This window comes from Lontra canadensis, unplaced genomic scaffold (assembly GCF_010015895.1).
Source record: "Lontra canadensis isolate GAN:19392208 unplaced genomic scaffold, GSC_riverotter_1.0 scaffold159, whole genome shotgun sequence".
In the NCBI taxonomy this organism is placed as follows: Eukaryota; Metazoa; Chordata; class Mammalia; order Carnivora; family Mustelidae; genus Lontra; species Lontra canadensis.
The window spans coordinates 1,347,199-1,363,686 of record NW_022631153.1 but is presented as its reverse complement, the minus strand read 5'-3'; the positions used below and the strand labels follow the sequence as shown (position 1 = coordinate 1,363,686).

General features: G+C 38.6%; 1 protein-coding gene across 1 annotated transcript in view; it reads left to right on the top strand.

The window, feature by feature from the left end:
- ASAH1 (N-acylsphingosine amidohydrolase 1) overlaps window positions 1–16,488 on the top strand; it is a 47,941-nt gene that overhangs the window by 26,793 nt on the left and 4,660 nt on the right. Inside the window, exons 3-10 of the mRNA XM_032844901.1 lie at window positions 3,623–3,713; window positions 4,099–4,185; window positions 6,911–6,989; window positions 11,972–12,046; window positions 12,931–12,976; window positions 13,744–13,888; window positions 14,449–14,503; window positions 14,628–14,709. Of these exons, the coding sequence (XP_032700792.1) occupies window positions 3,623–3,713; window positions 4,099–4,185; window positions 6,911–6,989; window positions 11,972–12,046; window positions 12,931–12,976; window positions 13,744–13,888; window positions 14,449–14,503; window positions 14,628–14,709 (660 nt within the window). The remainder of the gene's footprint in view (window positions 1–3,622; window positions 3,714–4,098; window positions 4,186–6,910; window positions 6,990–11,971; window positions 12,047–12,930; window positions 12,977–13,743; window positions 13,889–14,448; window positions 14,504–14,627; window positions 14,710–16,488) is intronic.

Here is a 16,488-nt window from a genome sequence, read left to right as displayed (position 1 = left end):
AAGTAGCACAGTTTCAATAGGAACAGCCTGTTTCCAGAAGGCATCAGGCCAAAGGCCGGTATCGTTCCAGTAGGAACAATCCAGTTCCAAATTGGAGTCATACCAAAAACTAGTGCATATCCAGCGGGCACAGTCCAGTCCCAAAATGAGTCAGTTCACACCAGTCTAAACAGGAGTCAGTACAGTTATAACAGAAACGGTCTGATTTTGTAAAGGACTCAATAAGTACTCTCAGATTAAAAAAAGAAACAAACACACACACAAACAAGGCCTTAAGACAGATCCCAAATAAAGCCTGGATTGCTCTCAAAAAGAGAGTGGAGCTTGAATCCCAGGGAAAACTTACCCTCCAGCCCAAGGATTGTCAAGAATGAAGGGAGCCCAGGTGGCTCTGTGGTTAATCCGCACCTGTTTGCTCACCAGGCTTGGAGTCGTCGGGAGTTTTCTCTGTATTCCACTTCTGATCACCAAGTAATGTTAACCTTAAACATAAATCTGCCAGTTATTTTACCAGCGAATATAGGTTTATTCAGAAATAGCAGAGAATTATAGTGAGGGACAAGCAACCTAGGGCAAAACCGTAGGGAAGTCTGCAGAACAAAGGAGAGGAACAATGTTTTCTAGAGGAAAAAGGGGAAGTTGAAAAGACTGTTAAGGTAAGTCCACTGGACTGAACTGGGAGTTGGAAGAATAGTGGCTTCTCATTGGCCGAGCTATTGTCAGGGCAACCTTTCTTCCCCTTGTGGGGATAGTATAGTAGTAGTTAAGGGTAGTATCAGCCTGAAAGGCAGCTTTCTTCCTGTTGAATCTGCAGTTGGGCCTGACAGCTATCCTGCTGCCCCTGACTCCAGACTAAATGACATTTACTTTTATTAATTTTCAGAAACCAGCAGTATCAAGATGACATTCTTGATTTTTGTAGTATTCCAAATATATATATTGTACTGCACTTGCCTAAATTATGTAATAGCCTCTGCCTCACATACAGTGCCACTGTAAGACACAAAATTCTTTTGATTTACTCACTTTTCTGTGGAAAAAGGCAAATATTTGACAGGAAGTAATTTAGGAGTAATCCGTTCCTATGTTCTTCTAAAGCCAGTGTGCTTTCCAGCCCTCTCTGTAATGGCTTGCTCTCTGTAGGTCTTCCTTTGTGTCAACACTGGCAACATCTTGCTCTTCAGTGCCTTATTGATTACATGCATCTCTTGATTGGTGTCACTGCCCCAATTCATTTAACACATAATGAACATCTTCCATGTTAAAGGCTTTTTTTTCCTACTCCCTTTCATGTCCACCTTACATGTGTCTATGAACTGATTACTCTGCAAACCTTCCCTCCTTGGGCTTTTAACTGGTTCCAGGCTACTGAGTGTATGTATGTGTATACATGTGTATAAAGATGGGTACAAAACCCACATGTAGAAATAAACACATTTTTCCCATATTTATCTATCTATACAATGTAAATATTTTTGTCCTGGTATCTCCCCTGGATTCCTTCCTACTTCCCTAGCCTGTTCTCTGCAGAAAAATCTTCCATTCTGCTCTGCTCCTTTCCTCTGAACTATAACTGTGCCTTGGGATATGAGAGGGGAGTGTGGTATTCATATACCTTTGAATGACAACAGAATCCTCCTCTACATTATTTTTGATTGAGTGCATTGATTCTGGAGGTGTGCATGGGCATCTGTGAGGGAGGAGAGAAATACCTGTTTATCCAGCCTGACCAGTTACATGAGGGCTGGAGATCAAGGGACTGACAGCTAGAGCACCCCTGAATCCAACCAGATCCCATTAGCATTTATTTTCTACTGCTCCCTAGCGCGTAGCAACTGCCTTCTTATTTTCGTGTTCGTGTGTTGTGTCACTTGGACTAATTTCTGAGCCACCTGTGGAGCCAGGTGGGTTCAGTCAGTTGTTAATAGTGCCTGTGATGACCTGGGCACAGCAGATGCTAAGTCTCAAACATAATTTAATGATGTTTATTGTTTGCAGTAAAGTGGGAAAATATTCTATAGTCATGACTATTGATTGAATACCGATACTGCTGAGTATTTTTTGTGTGTTTCATGTAATCTTTACTGCCCTTAATAAGGTAGATAATGTTTATTTTTCTAGGAAACTGAGGTACAGATGTTAAATATGGAGATATTTTAGAAAAATGTTTAATGAGAAGTAAAATGTGGGATCACGGTTAAGCTTTAGTTATTAAAATGATTTTGTTAATCAGTTTCACAGTTCTTTCAAAGGTGGAGGTGTTATTAGAGATTTGGGGGTCTCCCCATGCCCACTTGATCTAATCCTCTGCTGTACTGAGTTTATCTCTTCCCCATTTCTTCTTTGGAATCCTTGAGCCTACCTAAAGAAGAATCAGGAGATTAGGGTGGATATAGATTTGTGTTGGATATTCTAAGGGGAAGAGCAGCTGATTGGAGTTCAGAAAACCTGTCTTAGGGCAGTACCACCAATGTCCACAGCTCCAGTGGCCACTGCTTTACCATCACTCCTAGACATGGAAATCTGGGTGCTTGCTGGCAGGGAGGGGAGACCATTGGTAGCACCTACCTATAATAGGATAAACAAGATTTTTTTTTTTAATTGTGGGAACGAATGTTGCTTATGAAATTATGACCAGTTAAAAGCTGAATTAATTTGTTTTTATGTTAAGCTTTTTTCTAGGAATTAAGTATCAAAGTCTTTAATATAGATATCAGCTACTGTAGCTCACACCGGCATGTACCTTATGTTTCTCTGGAGCAGAAAAATAATGGTGCACATGCTAGCTGTTTTTAGGCATACCTCTAAGCTGATAAATCACTGAATGGCACACCCTTAGAGGCTTAGTAAGAAGATCGGGAAGATAATGTTTCGGTAGCTAAGGAAAAAGATGGTAGCATTCATCCACCAGAAATAAGGCCCAGCTCCAATGATAAAAGAGTGGACGTTGCTATGTCCTCAGAGTAGAAACTGCCATTTCTCAATTGAAGTGTAGTAAATGCATATGATTGGAACAGTGCTTGGGTGTGCACTGACTACAGAAGAATGCGCAGAGAGAGAGAGAGCATGGCAGGAAGAGTCTCATGGCTGAGTGAGTACTAAAGACTTTTGAAGCCAGTCATGGGAAGCTGATACATGTTGCCACTTCTGGAGGCTTAAAAGGCAACTGTACGGAAGCCAGTGCTAAGGCAATGATCTGGCAGTAGTGTGACTGTCTAACAGGGAATTCTGAGACTGGGAAACCAATCAGAGAAGTGCCCAAAGCCTAGACTAAGTCTCTGCAGAGATTTAGGAGGGCAAAAAAGGCAGATATTTTCTACCACTGAGATTCAGATGACATGTGGCTCTGAGCCAAAATTCTTTGACTTACCATCAGTTCACTTTAATCTTCCAGAATGTGTAACTCTATTCTAAGATTTCTGAAATTGTGTGTGATTGTGTATACAACATAGGGCAGAAACACTAGCTGGGAAAATGAGCTTTTCTGCAAACGTTGGTTTGAGTACTAGCTTCTATGTTATTGTTAAGAATATGCCTCTAACATATCCATCTCAATGTAACTATCTAACTCCCGTCAAAAAACTGCTTTTTTCATTTTATGGTTCCACGCCTCTCATTACAGCTATAGGGGTCCAGTTCCATGGTACACCATAAATCTTGACTTACCGCCCTACAAAAGATGGCATGAATTGATGGTTGACAAGGCACCAGCGGTATGCTGATTGTTAAATCTTCTATTTCTGACATTACTGAATATATTGCATTTTTAAAAGAGTATTTCATGAAATTACACACCAAGTATTTTAAGGATATAATTTTGATATTTTTCTCCTGTTGACAATAATAGAAGAAATGATGCCATTTTTCTATAGCTTCCTGATCTTTTTCTCGCCTTTGCCTTTGTTTCTATCATCTGCCTTTTAAATGGCCTGTTAAAGATGCATTGTGTGTATAGATTAGATGACAGTATTTTCAAATAGCACTCTATATATGGATAAATCAAAAGGTCTTTGTCTGTTTTCGTATTACCAATATTAATCTTAAGTAGTCAACATTTTTTATGTCTCTTGTTAATTAAACAATTTATTTATTTTTCAGCTAAGAATTATAATGAATTCCCTGAAGGATCTAGTAAATGCATTTGTGCCAAGTGGAAAAATTATGCAGATAGTGGATCAAAAGTTGGTAAGAAATATTATTTCCCACAATAAATTTTAAACATACACATATCCACATATACACACAGAGTTCAGAAAAGGCTCTGGTATTTATTTAAAGGCATAAATTGACAACTTCTTCTAAGGAGCTTAGACAAGTTTTCATTTATTCTAGACAACTATCAAAACTTAGACTTAAATTTCTGGGGTTTGGTAATGTATGAATAATAGGACACAAAATAGCATGACAAATTTTGGCAATTAACTGCCCCTTAATTTTAAGTATGGACTACTTATGCAACAGTAGACACATATGTGTTTATCTGGGAGCATGGTATGTCCTTCCCCTTAGACATACAATTGACCCTTGAACAGCACAGGTTTAAATTGGGAAGGTCCACCCATACATGGATTATTTTTCTTATAAATACAGCAAAGTACCGTAAATGTATTTTCTTTTCCTTATGATTTTTTTAAGATTTTCTTTTCTCTAGCTTTTTAAAATGTAAGAATATAGGTTAAAATACATATATAATATAGGAAATGTATGTTAATTAACTGTTGATATTATCAGTAAGCTTTCTGGTCAGCAGTAAACTATTAGTGGTTTTGGGAGAGTCAAACATTATACGGGAACTTTCAGCTATACAAGAGGTGCGCACTCCTAACCCCACTCATTGTTAATTGTACTTATATTTGCAAGTTCACTATTGAAAATTTGGGTTGTGTGGGGTATTTTTGCTTTTTGTTGTTGTTGTTGTTGTTTTATTTGAACTACTTTGCCTCTATATCTCAGGACACCCAGAGATTTTTCTGCATATGACCAAATGACATATTCAGCCTGGCTCTGCTCTTTAGGGAGGCCCTCAGTAGCTGTGACCATTGAAACTCACTTGGGTTGAGTGTTTCTTCTAGCAGTGTATTTGCCAAATCAGCTCATTTTCCTCTTGGTCATGCAGGAAGACTCCATTTCTTCAGCTTCTTTTTAATATAGGTGGGACCAATGGAAAATCTAGGGCCTGGCCCTTGGAGCTCCCGAGAGATCCTTATCACCCTGTTTTGGTCCTTGCTTTGGGACCCTGTATGTTTTGCAGGGTACAAAGGATTGGGAAGACCACCAAGGGCCTAGGGCAAATGTTTCAGCACTTAGGACATTTGGGATTGGATATTTTGTTGTGGGACTGTCTGTGCATTGTTGGGTGTTTAGCAGCATCTCTAGCCTCTACCCACAGGTGTACCCCTTCGTTTTTGAAAACCAAAAATGCCTCTAGGTATCACCAAATCTGCCCTAGAGGATAAAACCACCCCTAGTTAAGCATCATGGAGTCCTAGAGACTGGATGCTCTATGCATATCATCCCTGGGACACTTGCACCTGCCAGTCGCCAACTCTGTTCTCCCACATATTCATGCTTTCAGAGTCTTTGATTAAGTGACCCCTTCATGTTTACTAACCAGACCTCCCCCACATACAAAGGTTCACAGGAACAACAGACAGGAGGCCCTCCCATCCCCCTCCTCTGCATGCCAGCAGGATAGTACATGTCCAGGATTGCATTCAGACAACATTGGGTTCTTTTCCCTTAATCATTGGATTTTAAGGCTGGATCAGTCCCGTAATAACTATATCCTTTGACACATTTCTTAAGCAGTGAAATGTCAGGTTTCTCATCAGGGAGAACACACTAATAATAATACGTATTTTATATGGTCACGGTGGGAATTAAGTGAAATACTGTATATAAAGCACAGTGCCTGAATATGATTAAGTGGTTAATACATGTTCAGTAAGTCATCTTTGTTTGTTACATGGCAGGAATATTCCACTTGTGTAATGCTTTGAATTCCTAAGGAGTAGAAGTAAAGATGCTTAGATCACATGATATAAACACCAAGTTGGTGACAAATGAGACTTGCAGATTTTAAGCACTTTATTTTATTAGCGAGAGGCTGTGAGCTTAAACTGTAATCTCACTTTTAGTGGAAAGTTGCATTTGAGAATAAAAATATGTGCCCACTGGGATTTTGCTCCTGTGTCCTTTGTTTGCTAACAAACTGTGATAATGCATCTAGCCTGGGAAGCCCATTAACCAAGACAGAAGGTTTTGCAAATGAATAGAAGACAGATTTACCTTTATGAGTGTGCATAGGAAGTGTAGTAATGAGGATGCATTGCCAAGGTGAGAGGGTGAGTTTGGGTGGAGATGAGGGGTACTCGTGAAGTGTTTGTGGGCCATGTTAGTCATCCAAATGCAGTTATTGCCAGTTATCTCTTTTTTTTGGAGAACAGGGTAAAATACAAGGCAGGAAAAAACAGTCCTAGGTCTTGGCATAATACCTGAGAAGAGTTGATTTTAAGGGAATAAAAGCGAGAGTTAAAGAACGAGGGGCCCAATATTGAGTCTAGAAAGAGTCTCTTAGAAATATAGGATATAAAAGTGCTTTATAGGGGCGCCTGGGTGTCTCAGTGGGTTAAAGCCTGTGGCTTTGGCTCAAGTAATGATCCCAGGGTCCTGGGACCGAGCCCCACATCAGGCTCTCTCTTTAGCAGAGTCTGCTTCCACCTCTCTCTCTGCCTGCCTCTCTGCCTACTCGTGATCTCTGTCAAATACATAAATAAAATCTTAAAAAGTGCTTTATAATGACTTTTATTACTTCCCATGGAAGGAGCATCTAGAACATATTATATGTAAAAGAACCAAATCTCAAAGCAACCCTTTCGGTCGAATGATTGATAATTTATTTGTTTTCCAGCCTGGCCTACTTGGCAACTTTCCTGGTCCTTTTGAGGAGGAAATGAAGGGGATCGCAGCTGTTACTGAGATACCTTTAGGTAAAGTTCACTTTGCGGCTTTTGTAAGATTTAATAAAGCACTTTAAAATTTTTCTATTGAGGCATGGTCTACATACAGTAAAGTGCATAGATCTTAAGTATACAATTCAATAGAGCTTTTAAAATTCATGAATTCATGTAATCACAACTCAGGTCAAGACAAGGAAATTCTAGCAATCCAGAATGCTCCATCACGCCATCTCACATATAGTACCAAATCCCCAAGTTAACCGCTTATTCTGACTTCACCATACATGAGTTCTGCCTTCTTGAACCTCCGTACACAGTGTGAACTGTTGTGTCAGGTTTCTTGTAGTTATCTAGAGTACTGAAATCTATCTATCTATCTAGAGTACCTATCTAGAGGTTGTGTGCTACTGTATAAGCTACTGTATAAATAGGACGTTTGGGTGGTTTCTAGACTTTGGATATCAAGAATAAAATAGTTATGAATATTCTTGTATCTGTCTTTGATGGACATGTTCACTCATTTCTGTTGGATATATATTGAGTTATAGGGTAGCTGTGTTTGAGCCTTGTCGATTCTGCCGAGCAGTTTTCCAAAGTAATTGTATCCACTGATAAAGAGTACAAAAGTTTTACTTTCCTCTCCTTAATACGTCTCTACCTGCTAGCATCAGTGTTTTTCATTTGAGCCACTTTGTTGAGTGTGTGGAATCCCATTATTATGTCATTTGCTTTTTCTTGATGATTGTAAGATTGTACAACTATTGACCTTTTCTTTCAGTGGTTAGCGTTTTGGTTGTTTTTGCTTCTTTAGAAAAATGATTAAAAAAGACAGTCTGTCTCTCTTTCCTTCCTTCCTCCTAAAGTTGAAATGTTTGTTACAGTCTTTTGCCCATTTTCATTAGTTTTAAAACATTCTTTTTTTTTCTAAGTTTTTCTTTTAATTCCACTTAGTTAACATAGTGTTATATAGTTTCAGGTGTATGATGTAGTGATTCAGCAGTTCCATACATACGTCACCTGGGGTTCATCACAAGTGCACTCCATAAATCACCCACCTCCCCTTTGGTGACTATTCGTTTGTTCATTAAGAGTCTGTTTTTTGATTTGTCCCTCTCTCTGTTTTCCCCTTTGTTCATTTGTTTTGTTTCTTAAATTCCACATATGAGTGAAATCGTATGATATTTGTCTTTCTTTGACTGACTTATTTCACTTGGCATTATACACTCTAGCTCTATCCATGTTGTTGCAAATGGCAAGATTTCATTCTTTTTTATGGCTGATTAATGTTACATTGTGTATATACATGTATATAGATACAGACACACACACCCCCCCATATCTTCTTATCCATTCATCATTCAGTGGACACTTCAGCTTCTTCCATAATTTGCTTATTGTAAATAATGCTGCTGTAAACATAGGAATGCATGTATCCCTTTGACGCAGTATGTTTGTGTTCTTTGGCTACATGCCCAGTAGTGTGATTGCTAGACTGTAGGGTAGTTCCTTTTTTTTTTTTTTAAGACTTTATTTATTTATTGGACAGACAGAGATCACAAGTGGGCAGAGATAAGCAAAGAGAGAGAGAGAGTGGGAAGCAGGCTCCCTGCGGAGCAGAGAGCCCGATGCGGGGCTTGATCCCAGGACCCTGAGATCTTGACCTGAGCCAAAGGCAGAGGCTTAACCCACTGAGCCACCCAGGCACCCTGGGTAGTTCTTTTTTTAACTTTGTGAGGAACCTCCGTACTGTTTTCCGTAGTGGCCGTACCAGTTTGCATTCCCACCAGCAGTACACTTTTTCTCCATATCCTCACCAACACCTGTTGTTTCTTGTGTTGTTGATTTTAGGCATTCTGACAGGTGTGAGGTGATAGCTCATTATAGTTTTGATTTGCATTTCCCTGATGGTAGTGATAATAACCTCTTTTCATGTGTCTGCTGGCCATCTATGTCTTCTTTGGAGAAATGTCTATTTATGTCTTCTGCCCATTTTGTAATTGGATTGTTTGTTTTTTGGGTGTTGAGTTTATATAAGTTCTTTATCTATTCTGGATACTAACAGTTTATTGGATATGTCATTTGCAAATATCTTCTCCCAATCTGTAGGTTGCCTTTTAGTATTGTTGATTGTTTCCTTTGCTGTGCAGAAGCTTTTTATCTTGAAGTCCCAATAGTTTGTTTTTGCTTTTGTTTCCCTTGCTCAGGAGACATATGTAGGAAAATGTTCCTATGGCCAATGTCAGAAATTACTGCCTATGCTCTCTTCTAGGGTTTTTAATGGTTTCATGTCTCACGTTTAGGTCTTTAATCTATTTTGAATTTATTTGCATGTGTGTTACAAGGAAGTGGTCCAGTTTCGTTCTTCTGCATGTTGGTATCCAGTTTTCCCAACACTGTTGAAGAGATTGTCTTGTTCCCATTGGATATTCTTTCCTGTTTTGTCAAAGATTAATTGACCATATAATTGTGGGTTTATTTGTGGGCTTTCTATTCTGTTCCATTGATCTGTGTGTCTATTTTTGTTCCAGTACTATACTGGTTTTTAAAATTTTTTTTAATTTAAATTAATTCATATATAATTTATTATTTGTCTCAGAGGTAGAGTTCAATGATTCATCAGTCTCCTATAACATCCAGGGCTCAGTACATCATGTACCCTCCTCAATTTCCATCACCCACTTACACCATCCCTCTACCCTCCCCCAGCAACCCTCAGTTTGTTTCCTAAGGTTAAGAGTCTCTTATGGTTTGTCTCCCTCTCTAGTTTTGTCTTGTTTCATTTTTTTTTTCCTCTTACTGTTTTGATCACTCCAGCTTTGTATTATAACTTGAAGTCCAGAACGGTGATGCCTCCAGCTTTGCTTTTCTTTTTCAAGATTGCTTTGGCTATTCAGGGTGTTTTGTGGTTCCATACAAATTTTAAGATTGTTTGTTCTAGTTCTGTGAAAAATCCTATTGGTATTTTGATGGAGATTGCATTGAATGTGTGGGTTGCTTTGGATAGTAGATGGTTTTAAGGAATTCTTTATATATTCTGGCTATAAGTCAGATTATATGCATTCTGAATATCTTCTCTGTGGCTTCAAGTCTGTGGCTTGCATTTTTACTCCCTTATTGGTGTCTTTTAGTATGTAGAAATCCTTAATTTTAATGAATTCCAATTTAATTTAATGAAAAAAACTTTTCCTGCCACCTCTATTTTATTTTTAAGCTACCAAAGTGATACAGAGTTATTTTAAGTACCCAGTAGTACCTTGGTTTTTTGTTTGTTTGTTTTAACAAGAGAGATGATTCAGAATTTCTGAAAATCAAAAGTAGTTATCAACAAAGGTGGCTGTTTTTTTTATTGTTTTTTTGCCTCTTTAAAAAAAATGATGTGGGGGCGGCTGGGTGACTCAGTCAGTTAAGCATCTGATTTTGGCTTGAGTCATGATCTCAGGGTCCTGGGATCAAGCTCTGTATTGATCAAGCTCTCCTCAGCAGAGAATCTGCTTGTCCCTCTCCCTCTGCCCCTTCTCACACTCATGCTCCATCTTTCAAATAAATAAATAACATATTTTTTAAATGATGTAAAAAGATGGTCAACATACTGGGAATATATTTTTATAGCCTATATGAAAAACAAGTCTTTAATTTCTTTATTATGTAAAAAACCCAAAAAATAAAAACCGCATATAAATATCTTGAGAGAAAAGTTAAAAAGATTAACACGGGGTGCCTGGGTGGCTCACTGGGTTAAAGCCTCTACCTTCGGCTCAGGTCCTGGGAATGGAGCCCCACATTGGGCTCTCTGCTCAGTGGGGAACCTGCTTCCTCCTCTCTCTCTCTCTCTCTCTCTCTCTGCCTGCCTCTGCCTACTTGCGATCTCTGAATGTCAAATAAATAAATAAAATCTTTAAAAAAGAAAAAAAGATTAGCACATGATTTATAATAAAGTAAGAACAGAATCTTTTCAAAATGGAAGTAAAATAAACATTAGATTAGGATTGGGAAGACATGTTAAGCTTAACATGTTAACATGACTAGGATAGAGATCGTGTGCTGTATATCTCTATTAAAATAAATTTTTTTGTTTGCATTTGGTTGATACACAGAGTTAAGTTTTGGGTATACAACATAGTGTTTCAGCACATCACTCTGTAGTGTACTATGCTCACCCAAAGTGTAGATAGAACACTATTATAGTGCCACTGGCTGTATTCCCTATATGCTGTGCCTTTTATTCCCAGGGTGTATGCCTATTACTTAAATGCTTATTGGTATTATTATACAGTTTTGGAAAAATACTCAAAGTTTAAAATGTTTTAAAATGGATTTTCTTGGTAGCTCTGCACTAATTTTATTAATAGTTCCTGGATCTCCTTTTTCACCTCACAAATATTTGTCTCCTCTAAAAATGTGAGCAAAATACATGTTCAGTATATAATAGAGAGCCAGATGTATTAAGTTAACATATTTTAGGGGCACCTGGGTGGCTCAGTCAGTTAAGTGTCACTCATGATTTTGGTTCAGGTCATGATCTCATGGGTCAGCTCACGTGGTGATCTCATGGGTTGTGGGATCAAGCCCTGCCTGAGGCTCCATGCTCGTTGGAGAGTCTGCTTGAGATTCTCTCCCTATAACCCCTCCCTCCATTCGCACGCATGATCTCTCTCTCTCTCAAACAAATATTTTTTAAAAAGCTGTCATATGTTAGCACCCCCAAACCAAATTAAACTGAAGCACATTAATGAAAACTTTGGACATCATGTTACAGTACAATTCTAGTGTGCCTGGGTATTCAACTTGCCCAAATAGCTGTCCCTTTGGGGGCTTGTTTTGTGTCTGTAGAGTACAGGCTGGTGAGATACTTCTACCTGGCCAACTGTGCAGGTGTGTTCAGACTGTCTGCAGACTCATATGCCATAGCAAAAACGCACAAGATGACTGTTAAACCTTTTCTTAAAAAAGAATTTTCTAACAATGTCATAGCTCTGTATATTTACCAAGAAATGTCCTATCTTTTTTCATAGGAGAGATTATTTCATTCAATGTGTTCTATGAATTTTTTACCATTTGCACTTCAATAATAACAGAAGACAAAGAAGGTAAATGTGTGCTGAGGGAGGGTGGGCAGTGCAAAGTACAAAGTAGAAGAAAAATCTAAATAAATAGAATTAGAACTTGTAATATGCAGGCTTACTCTTCAGATTCTCTGTATGTAGCGTATAGTTTGAAGATCTTAGCAAATTTTTAAAAGAAGACTACCGTAATGACTATTAAAGTTTAATTCAGGGATGCAAAACACTTGGAAGAAGTGTTTCAGGACTATAGACATTCTTATCCTTTCAGCTAGTCTGCCTTATACTGTTCATGATTTAGTATAAGTATTCACAGGGGTAATCGATTATCTTTATATGCATAATGATAGCCTTTCATTAAAGCCCAGGACAAATCTTGTCCCATCATCTCCCAGCCAAGGGACCCTGTGTAGACCAGCTTCACTTCCCCATTTTTTTTTTTTTTTCTGGCAGGTCCCTAGAATGCAGGCACAGGATGATATATCCTGATTTACTGTTAATTTTTATCTCTCCTCTCAGGAGAAAGTCTGCCTGTACCTCCCCTTTGAAGTGTTGAGCTGTAGGCAACAATTGCTGAAGGGAAGTGTGTTGGCAAGTCACATTAGGTGAGGCTGATAGCTATGTCCAGGTACCTGTCAGTGGACCAAAGAAGGAGCACTGATTCTTTTCCCTTATTATAATTTTACCTGGAACCCTGTGTTCTCAGACAATTGGGAGGGGATCTGGCCATTGTGATAGGCACAATGGTTTGATCCTTATTAAGGCTATGATATTAGGATGTTGCTTAATTCTTACTGTTGAACAGTTGTGAATATCAGTAAACCAGAATTAAGTGTCCAGCTTTGAGTTAGAATCTGTTATACTATCATATGCATCCATTATGCTTCATGTCTCTCCTTACTTCAAATTAGGTCATCTACTACATGGACGAAACATGGACTTTGGAGTGTTTCTTGGGTAAGTAAAGAACATGGTGAGTGTCAGTCCTTAGGAAGACTATGTTGTATTACATTGATGAAAAGTAAATTTCACATCATGCCCCAAATATGACCAGAAGTGAAGATACTGGATTCCTAGTTTTGAGACAAAGTTGGGGACACTCTTTGGGACCCCGTAATGGAGTTAAACCTAGTAAACAGAAATCCGGAGCATGATTAAAGGCCCCAGTTGCATGTTGGGCTTATTGCTTAGAAGGGAGGAACAGCATTCTTTTTTACATCTTCTTAACATTCCTGGAAAAATATAACAGGGCTTTGTAATTAGAGACCTACATTTGAATCTGGGGTTTGCTCTTTAGTAGGCTGTGTTGTATTGAGTTATTTAGCTTCTCTGAGCCTCTAGTTTTATCACATGGAAAATGGAGGGTAAAACCACTCATATTGCAAAGTTCTTGTGAGGCTTGGTCATTAATGGATTAGGGAGATAAAGCACCTGATATAATGCCTGGCCGTGATCATTATATATTCATTATTATCATCACTGTTTTTTTTTCTTTTTAAGATTTTTATTTATTTATTTGACAGACAGAGATCACAAGTAGGCAGAGAGGCAGGCAGAGAGGAAGGGAAGCAGGCTCCCCGCTGAGCAGAGAGCCCGACTCGGGGCTCGATCCCAGAACCCTGGGATCATGACCCGAGCCAAAGGCAGAGGCTTTAACCCACTGAGCCACCCAGGTGCCCCCATCATCACTGTTTTTAAATGTCACTGTAATTTGTCTTTTGTAGGTGGAATATAAACAATAATACCTGGGTCGTAACTGAGCAACTCAAACCTTTGACAGTGAACTTGGACTTCCAAAGAAACAATAAAACTGTCTTCAAGGCTTCAAGCTTTGCTGGCTATGTGGGCATGTTAACAGGATTCAAACCAGTAAGGAGTCTACTGTTACATAATTTTACAGGTAGCTCTGTGTCCTGCTTTTACTGCCTGTGAAGGGTGGGGTCTAAGGACCTCAAAAGAATATGAAGCCTCAGTTCATCCCTTTGCACTTCTTGTCACCATCATAGGTGTGAGCTCACGTGGTAGAGAAGAGTAGAGAGGGAACACAGGTTTTTTTCTGAACCTCTTCTGAGGAAAAAGCACGTGGCTAGTTGTGGAGGGCTGGGAATGTAATATAAATCTGGCATCTGGCCTTTAGTCTGCCACTCAGACAAGTTAGGCATTTATTCTCTACAGTTCATTTTCCTTCTCAGACAAGTGTGGCCAGTAACATTCTATCTGCTCATTTCACACACTACACATGAAGACGCTTTGAACTTCTAAAAGCTGTTAATAGAATGTGATAGTATAGTTTTGACTCAGCTTTAAATCTCCACCTTCCACTCCCCACCCCCTGCATTCCAGGATTTGGCATACCAGCATAAATATGAGAGGGCCTTAAAAACAGGATGGTTGAAATTTCTGACCTCATTGCTTTGTCTTGTTTTCAGGGACTGCTTAGTCTTACATTAAATGAACGTTTCAATATAAATGGTGGTTATATGGGTGAGTAGAGTTTTTAAATGGGAATTGTATAGATGTTTTAAGAAGAAGGCCAGACTGTGTCTTCTGGTTCATAGTCTAACCTGATTGCAGGCCTGTGACACTGTGTGTTTTTTATTTCTTCCAGGTGTCATAGAATGGATTTTGGGAAAGAAAGATGCTATGTGGATAGGGTTTATCACTAGATCAGTTCTGGAAAACAGCACAAGGTAATCTGTTTGATTGCTTTATTCATTTTAAAATTTTTTGTTGGAGATAAAAGTGACATTAAATATTATCTTGGTTTCGAGTATACAACAAAATGTTTTGGGATTTGTATCTATTGTGAAATTATCACCACAATAAGTCTAGCTAACATCCATCACCACATACAGTTACAGAAACTGTTTACTTCATGTTGAGAACTTTTAAGATTTACTCTCTTAGCAACGGTCAAATATACAGTATAGTATTGTTAACTATTGTTACCTTGCTGTACATTTTATCTCCAGGAATTACTTATTTTAGAACTGGAAGTTTGATCCCCTTCACCCATTTCTCCCACCCCCCATTCCCCACCTCTAGCAACCACCACTCTGTTCTCTGTATTTATAAGTTTAATTTTCTTAGATTCTGCATGTAAGTGATATAATAAGGTATCTGTCTTGCTCTGACTTATCTCACTGAGCATAATTCCCTTATGGTCCATCCATGTTGTCACAAATGGCAAGATTTCCTTCCTTTTTTACACCTGAGTAATATTCCTGTGTGTGTGTGTGTGTGTGTGTGTGTGTGTGTGTGTACATGTACACACACATATACCATATCTTCTTTATCCATTCACCAGTCAGTGGTCACTTGGGTTGTTTCGGTATCTTGGCTGTTGTTACTCAGGCTGCAGTCAACACGGTGCTGCAGGTATCTTTTAAAGTTAGTGTTTTTGTTTCCTTTGGATATATTTCCAGACGTAGAATTGCTGGATCATATGGTACTTTTTTTATTTTTTGAGGAACCTCCATACTATTTTCCGTAAAGGCTGCACCAGTTTACATTCCCACCAACAGTGTACAAGTGTTCCCTTTCTCTAGTTCCTCACCAATTCATCTTTTTTGATAATAGCTATTCCAGCAGATAAGAGGTGATAATTCATTGTGGTTTTGATTTGCATTCCCCTGGTGATTAGTGATGCTGAGCACATTTTCATGTACTTGGCTACCTGAATATCATCTTAGGAAAAATGCCCTAGTCAGATCCTCTACCCATTTTTTATAACAGATTTTTTTTTTTTTTTTTTTTTTTTTTTTTTGCTACGGAGTTGTCTGAGTGTGATATTATGTTTTTTTTTTTTTACAATATATATTTGGTTTTTGTTTCCATTAACTCCCAAAAGCCTTATAATTTCCTAAGTGTTGAGAATGATAAATGTGTCTTTTGTTATAGTAATGAGAACAGTTATTTAATCAGTCATGCTGATGTAATGAAGCTTCCATAAAAGCCAAAAAGGAAAGGGTATGAAGAGCTGGGTAGGTGAACACATAATCTGGGAAGAGAGGCATGCTTTGAATGCATGGAAACTCTATGTCCTCACATACCTTGCCCTATGCAGCTCTTTATATGGCTGTTGCTTCATATCCTTTAATAAACTGGTAAACATGTTTCCTTGAGTACTATGAGCCACTTCAGGAAATTCACTGAAACTAAAGAGGAGCTTGTTGCAGCCTCCAGTCTCAACCAGTCAGCTAGAAGCACGGGTAATTAGAACTGGCACAATGGGGCTTAGAACTGGCCTCTGAAGTGGGGGATGGGATGTAATCTTGTTTGTAAGTCTGAATCCTTAACCCGTGGAATACAGTGCTATCTCAGGGTAGATAGTGTCAGAATTGAGTTGTTCTTGGACTCCTGCAGGGTTGGATGTGGCAAGCCCCCTCCCACCCTCCAATGTTAAAGTTGAGTCCAGGAATCATAAAAGAACTAGTTCTTTATATATTTTGTATATTAACTCTATCCGA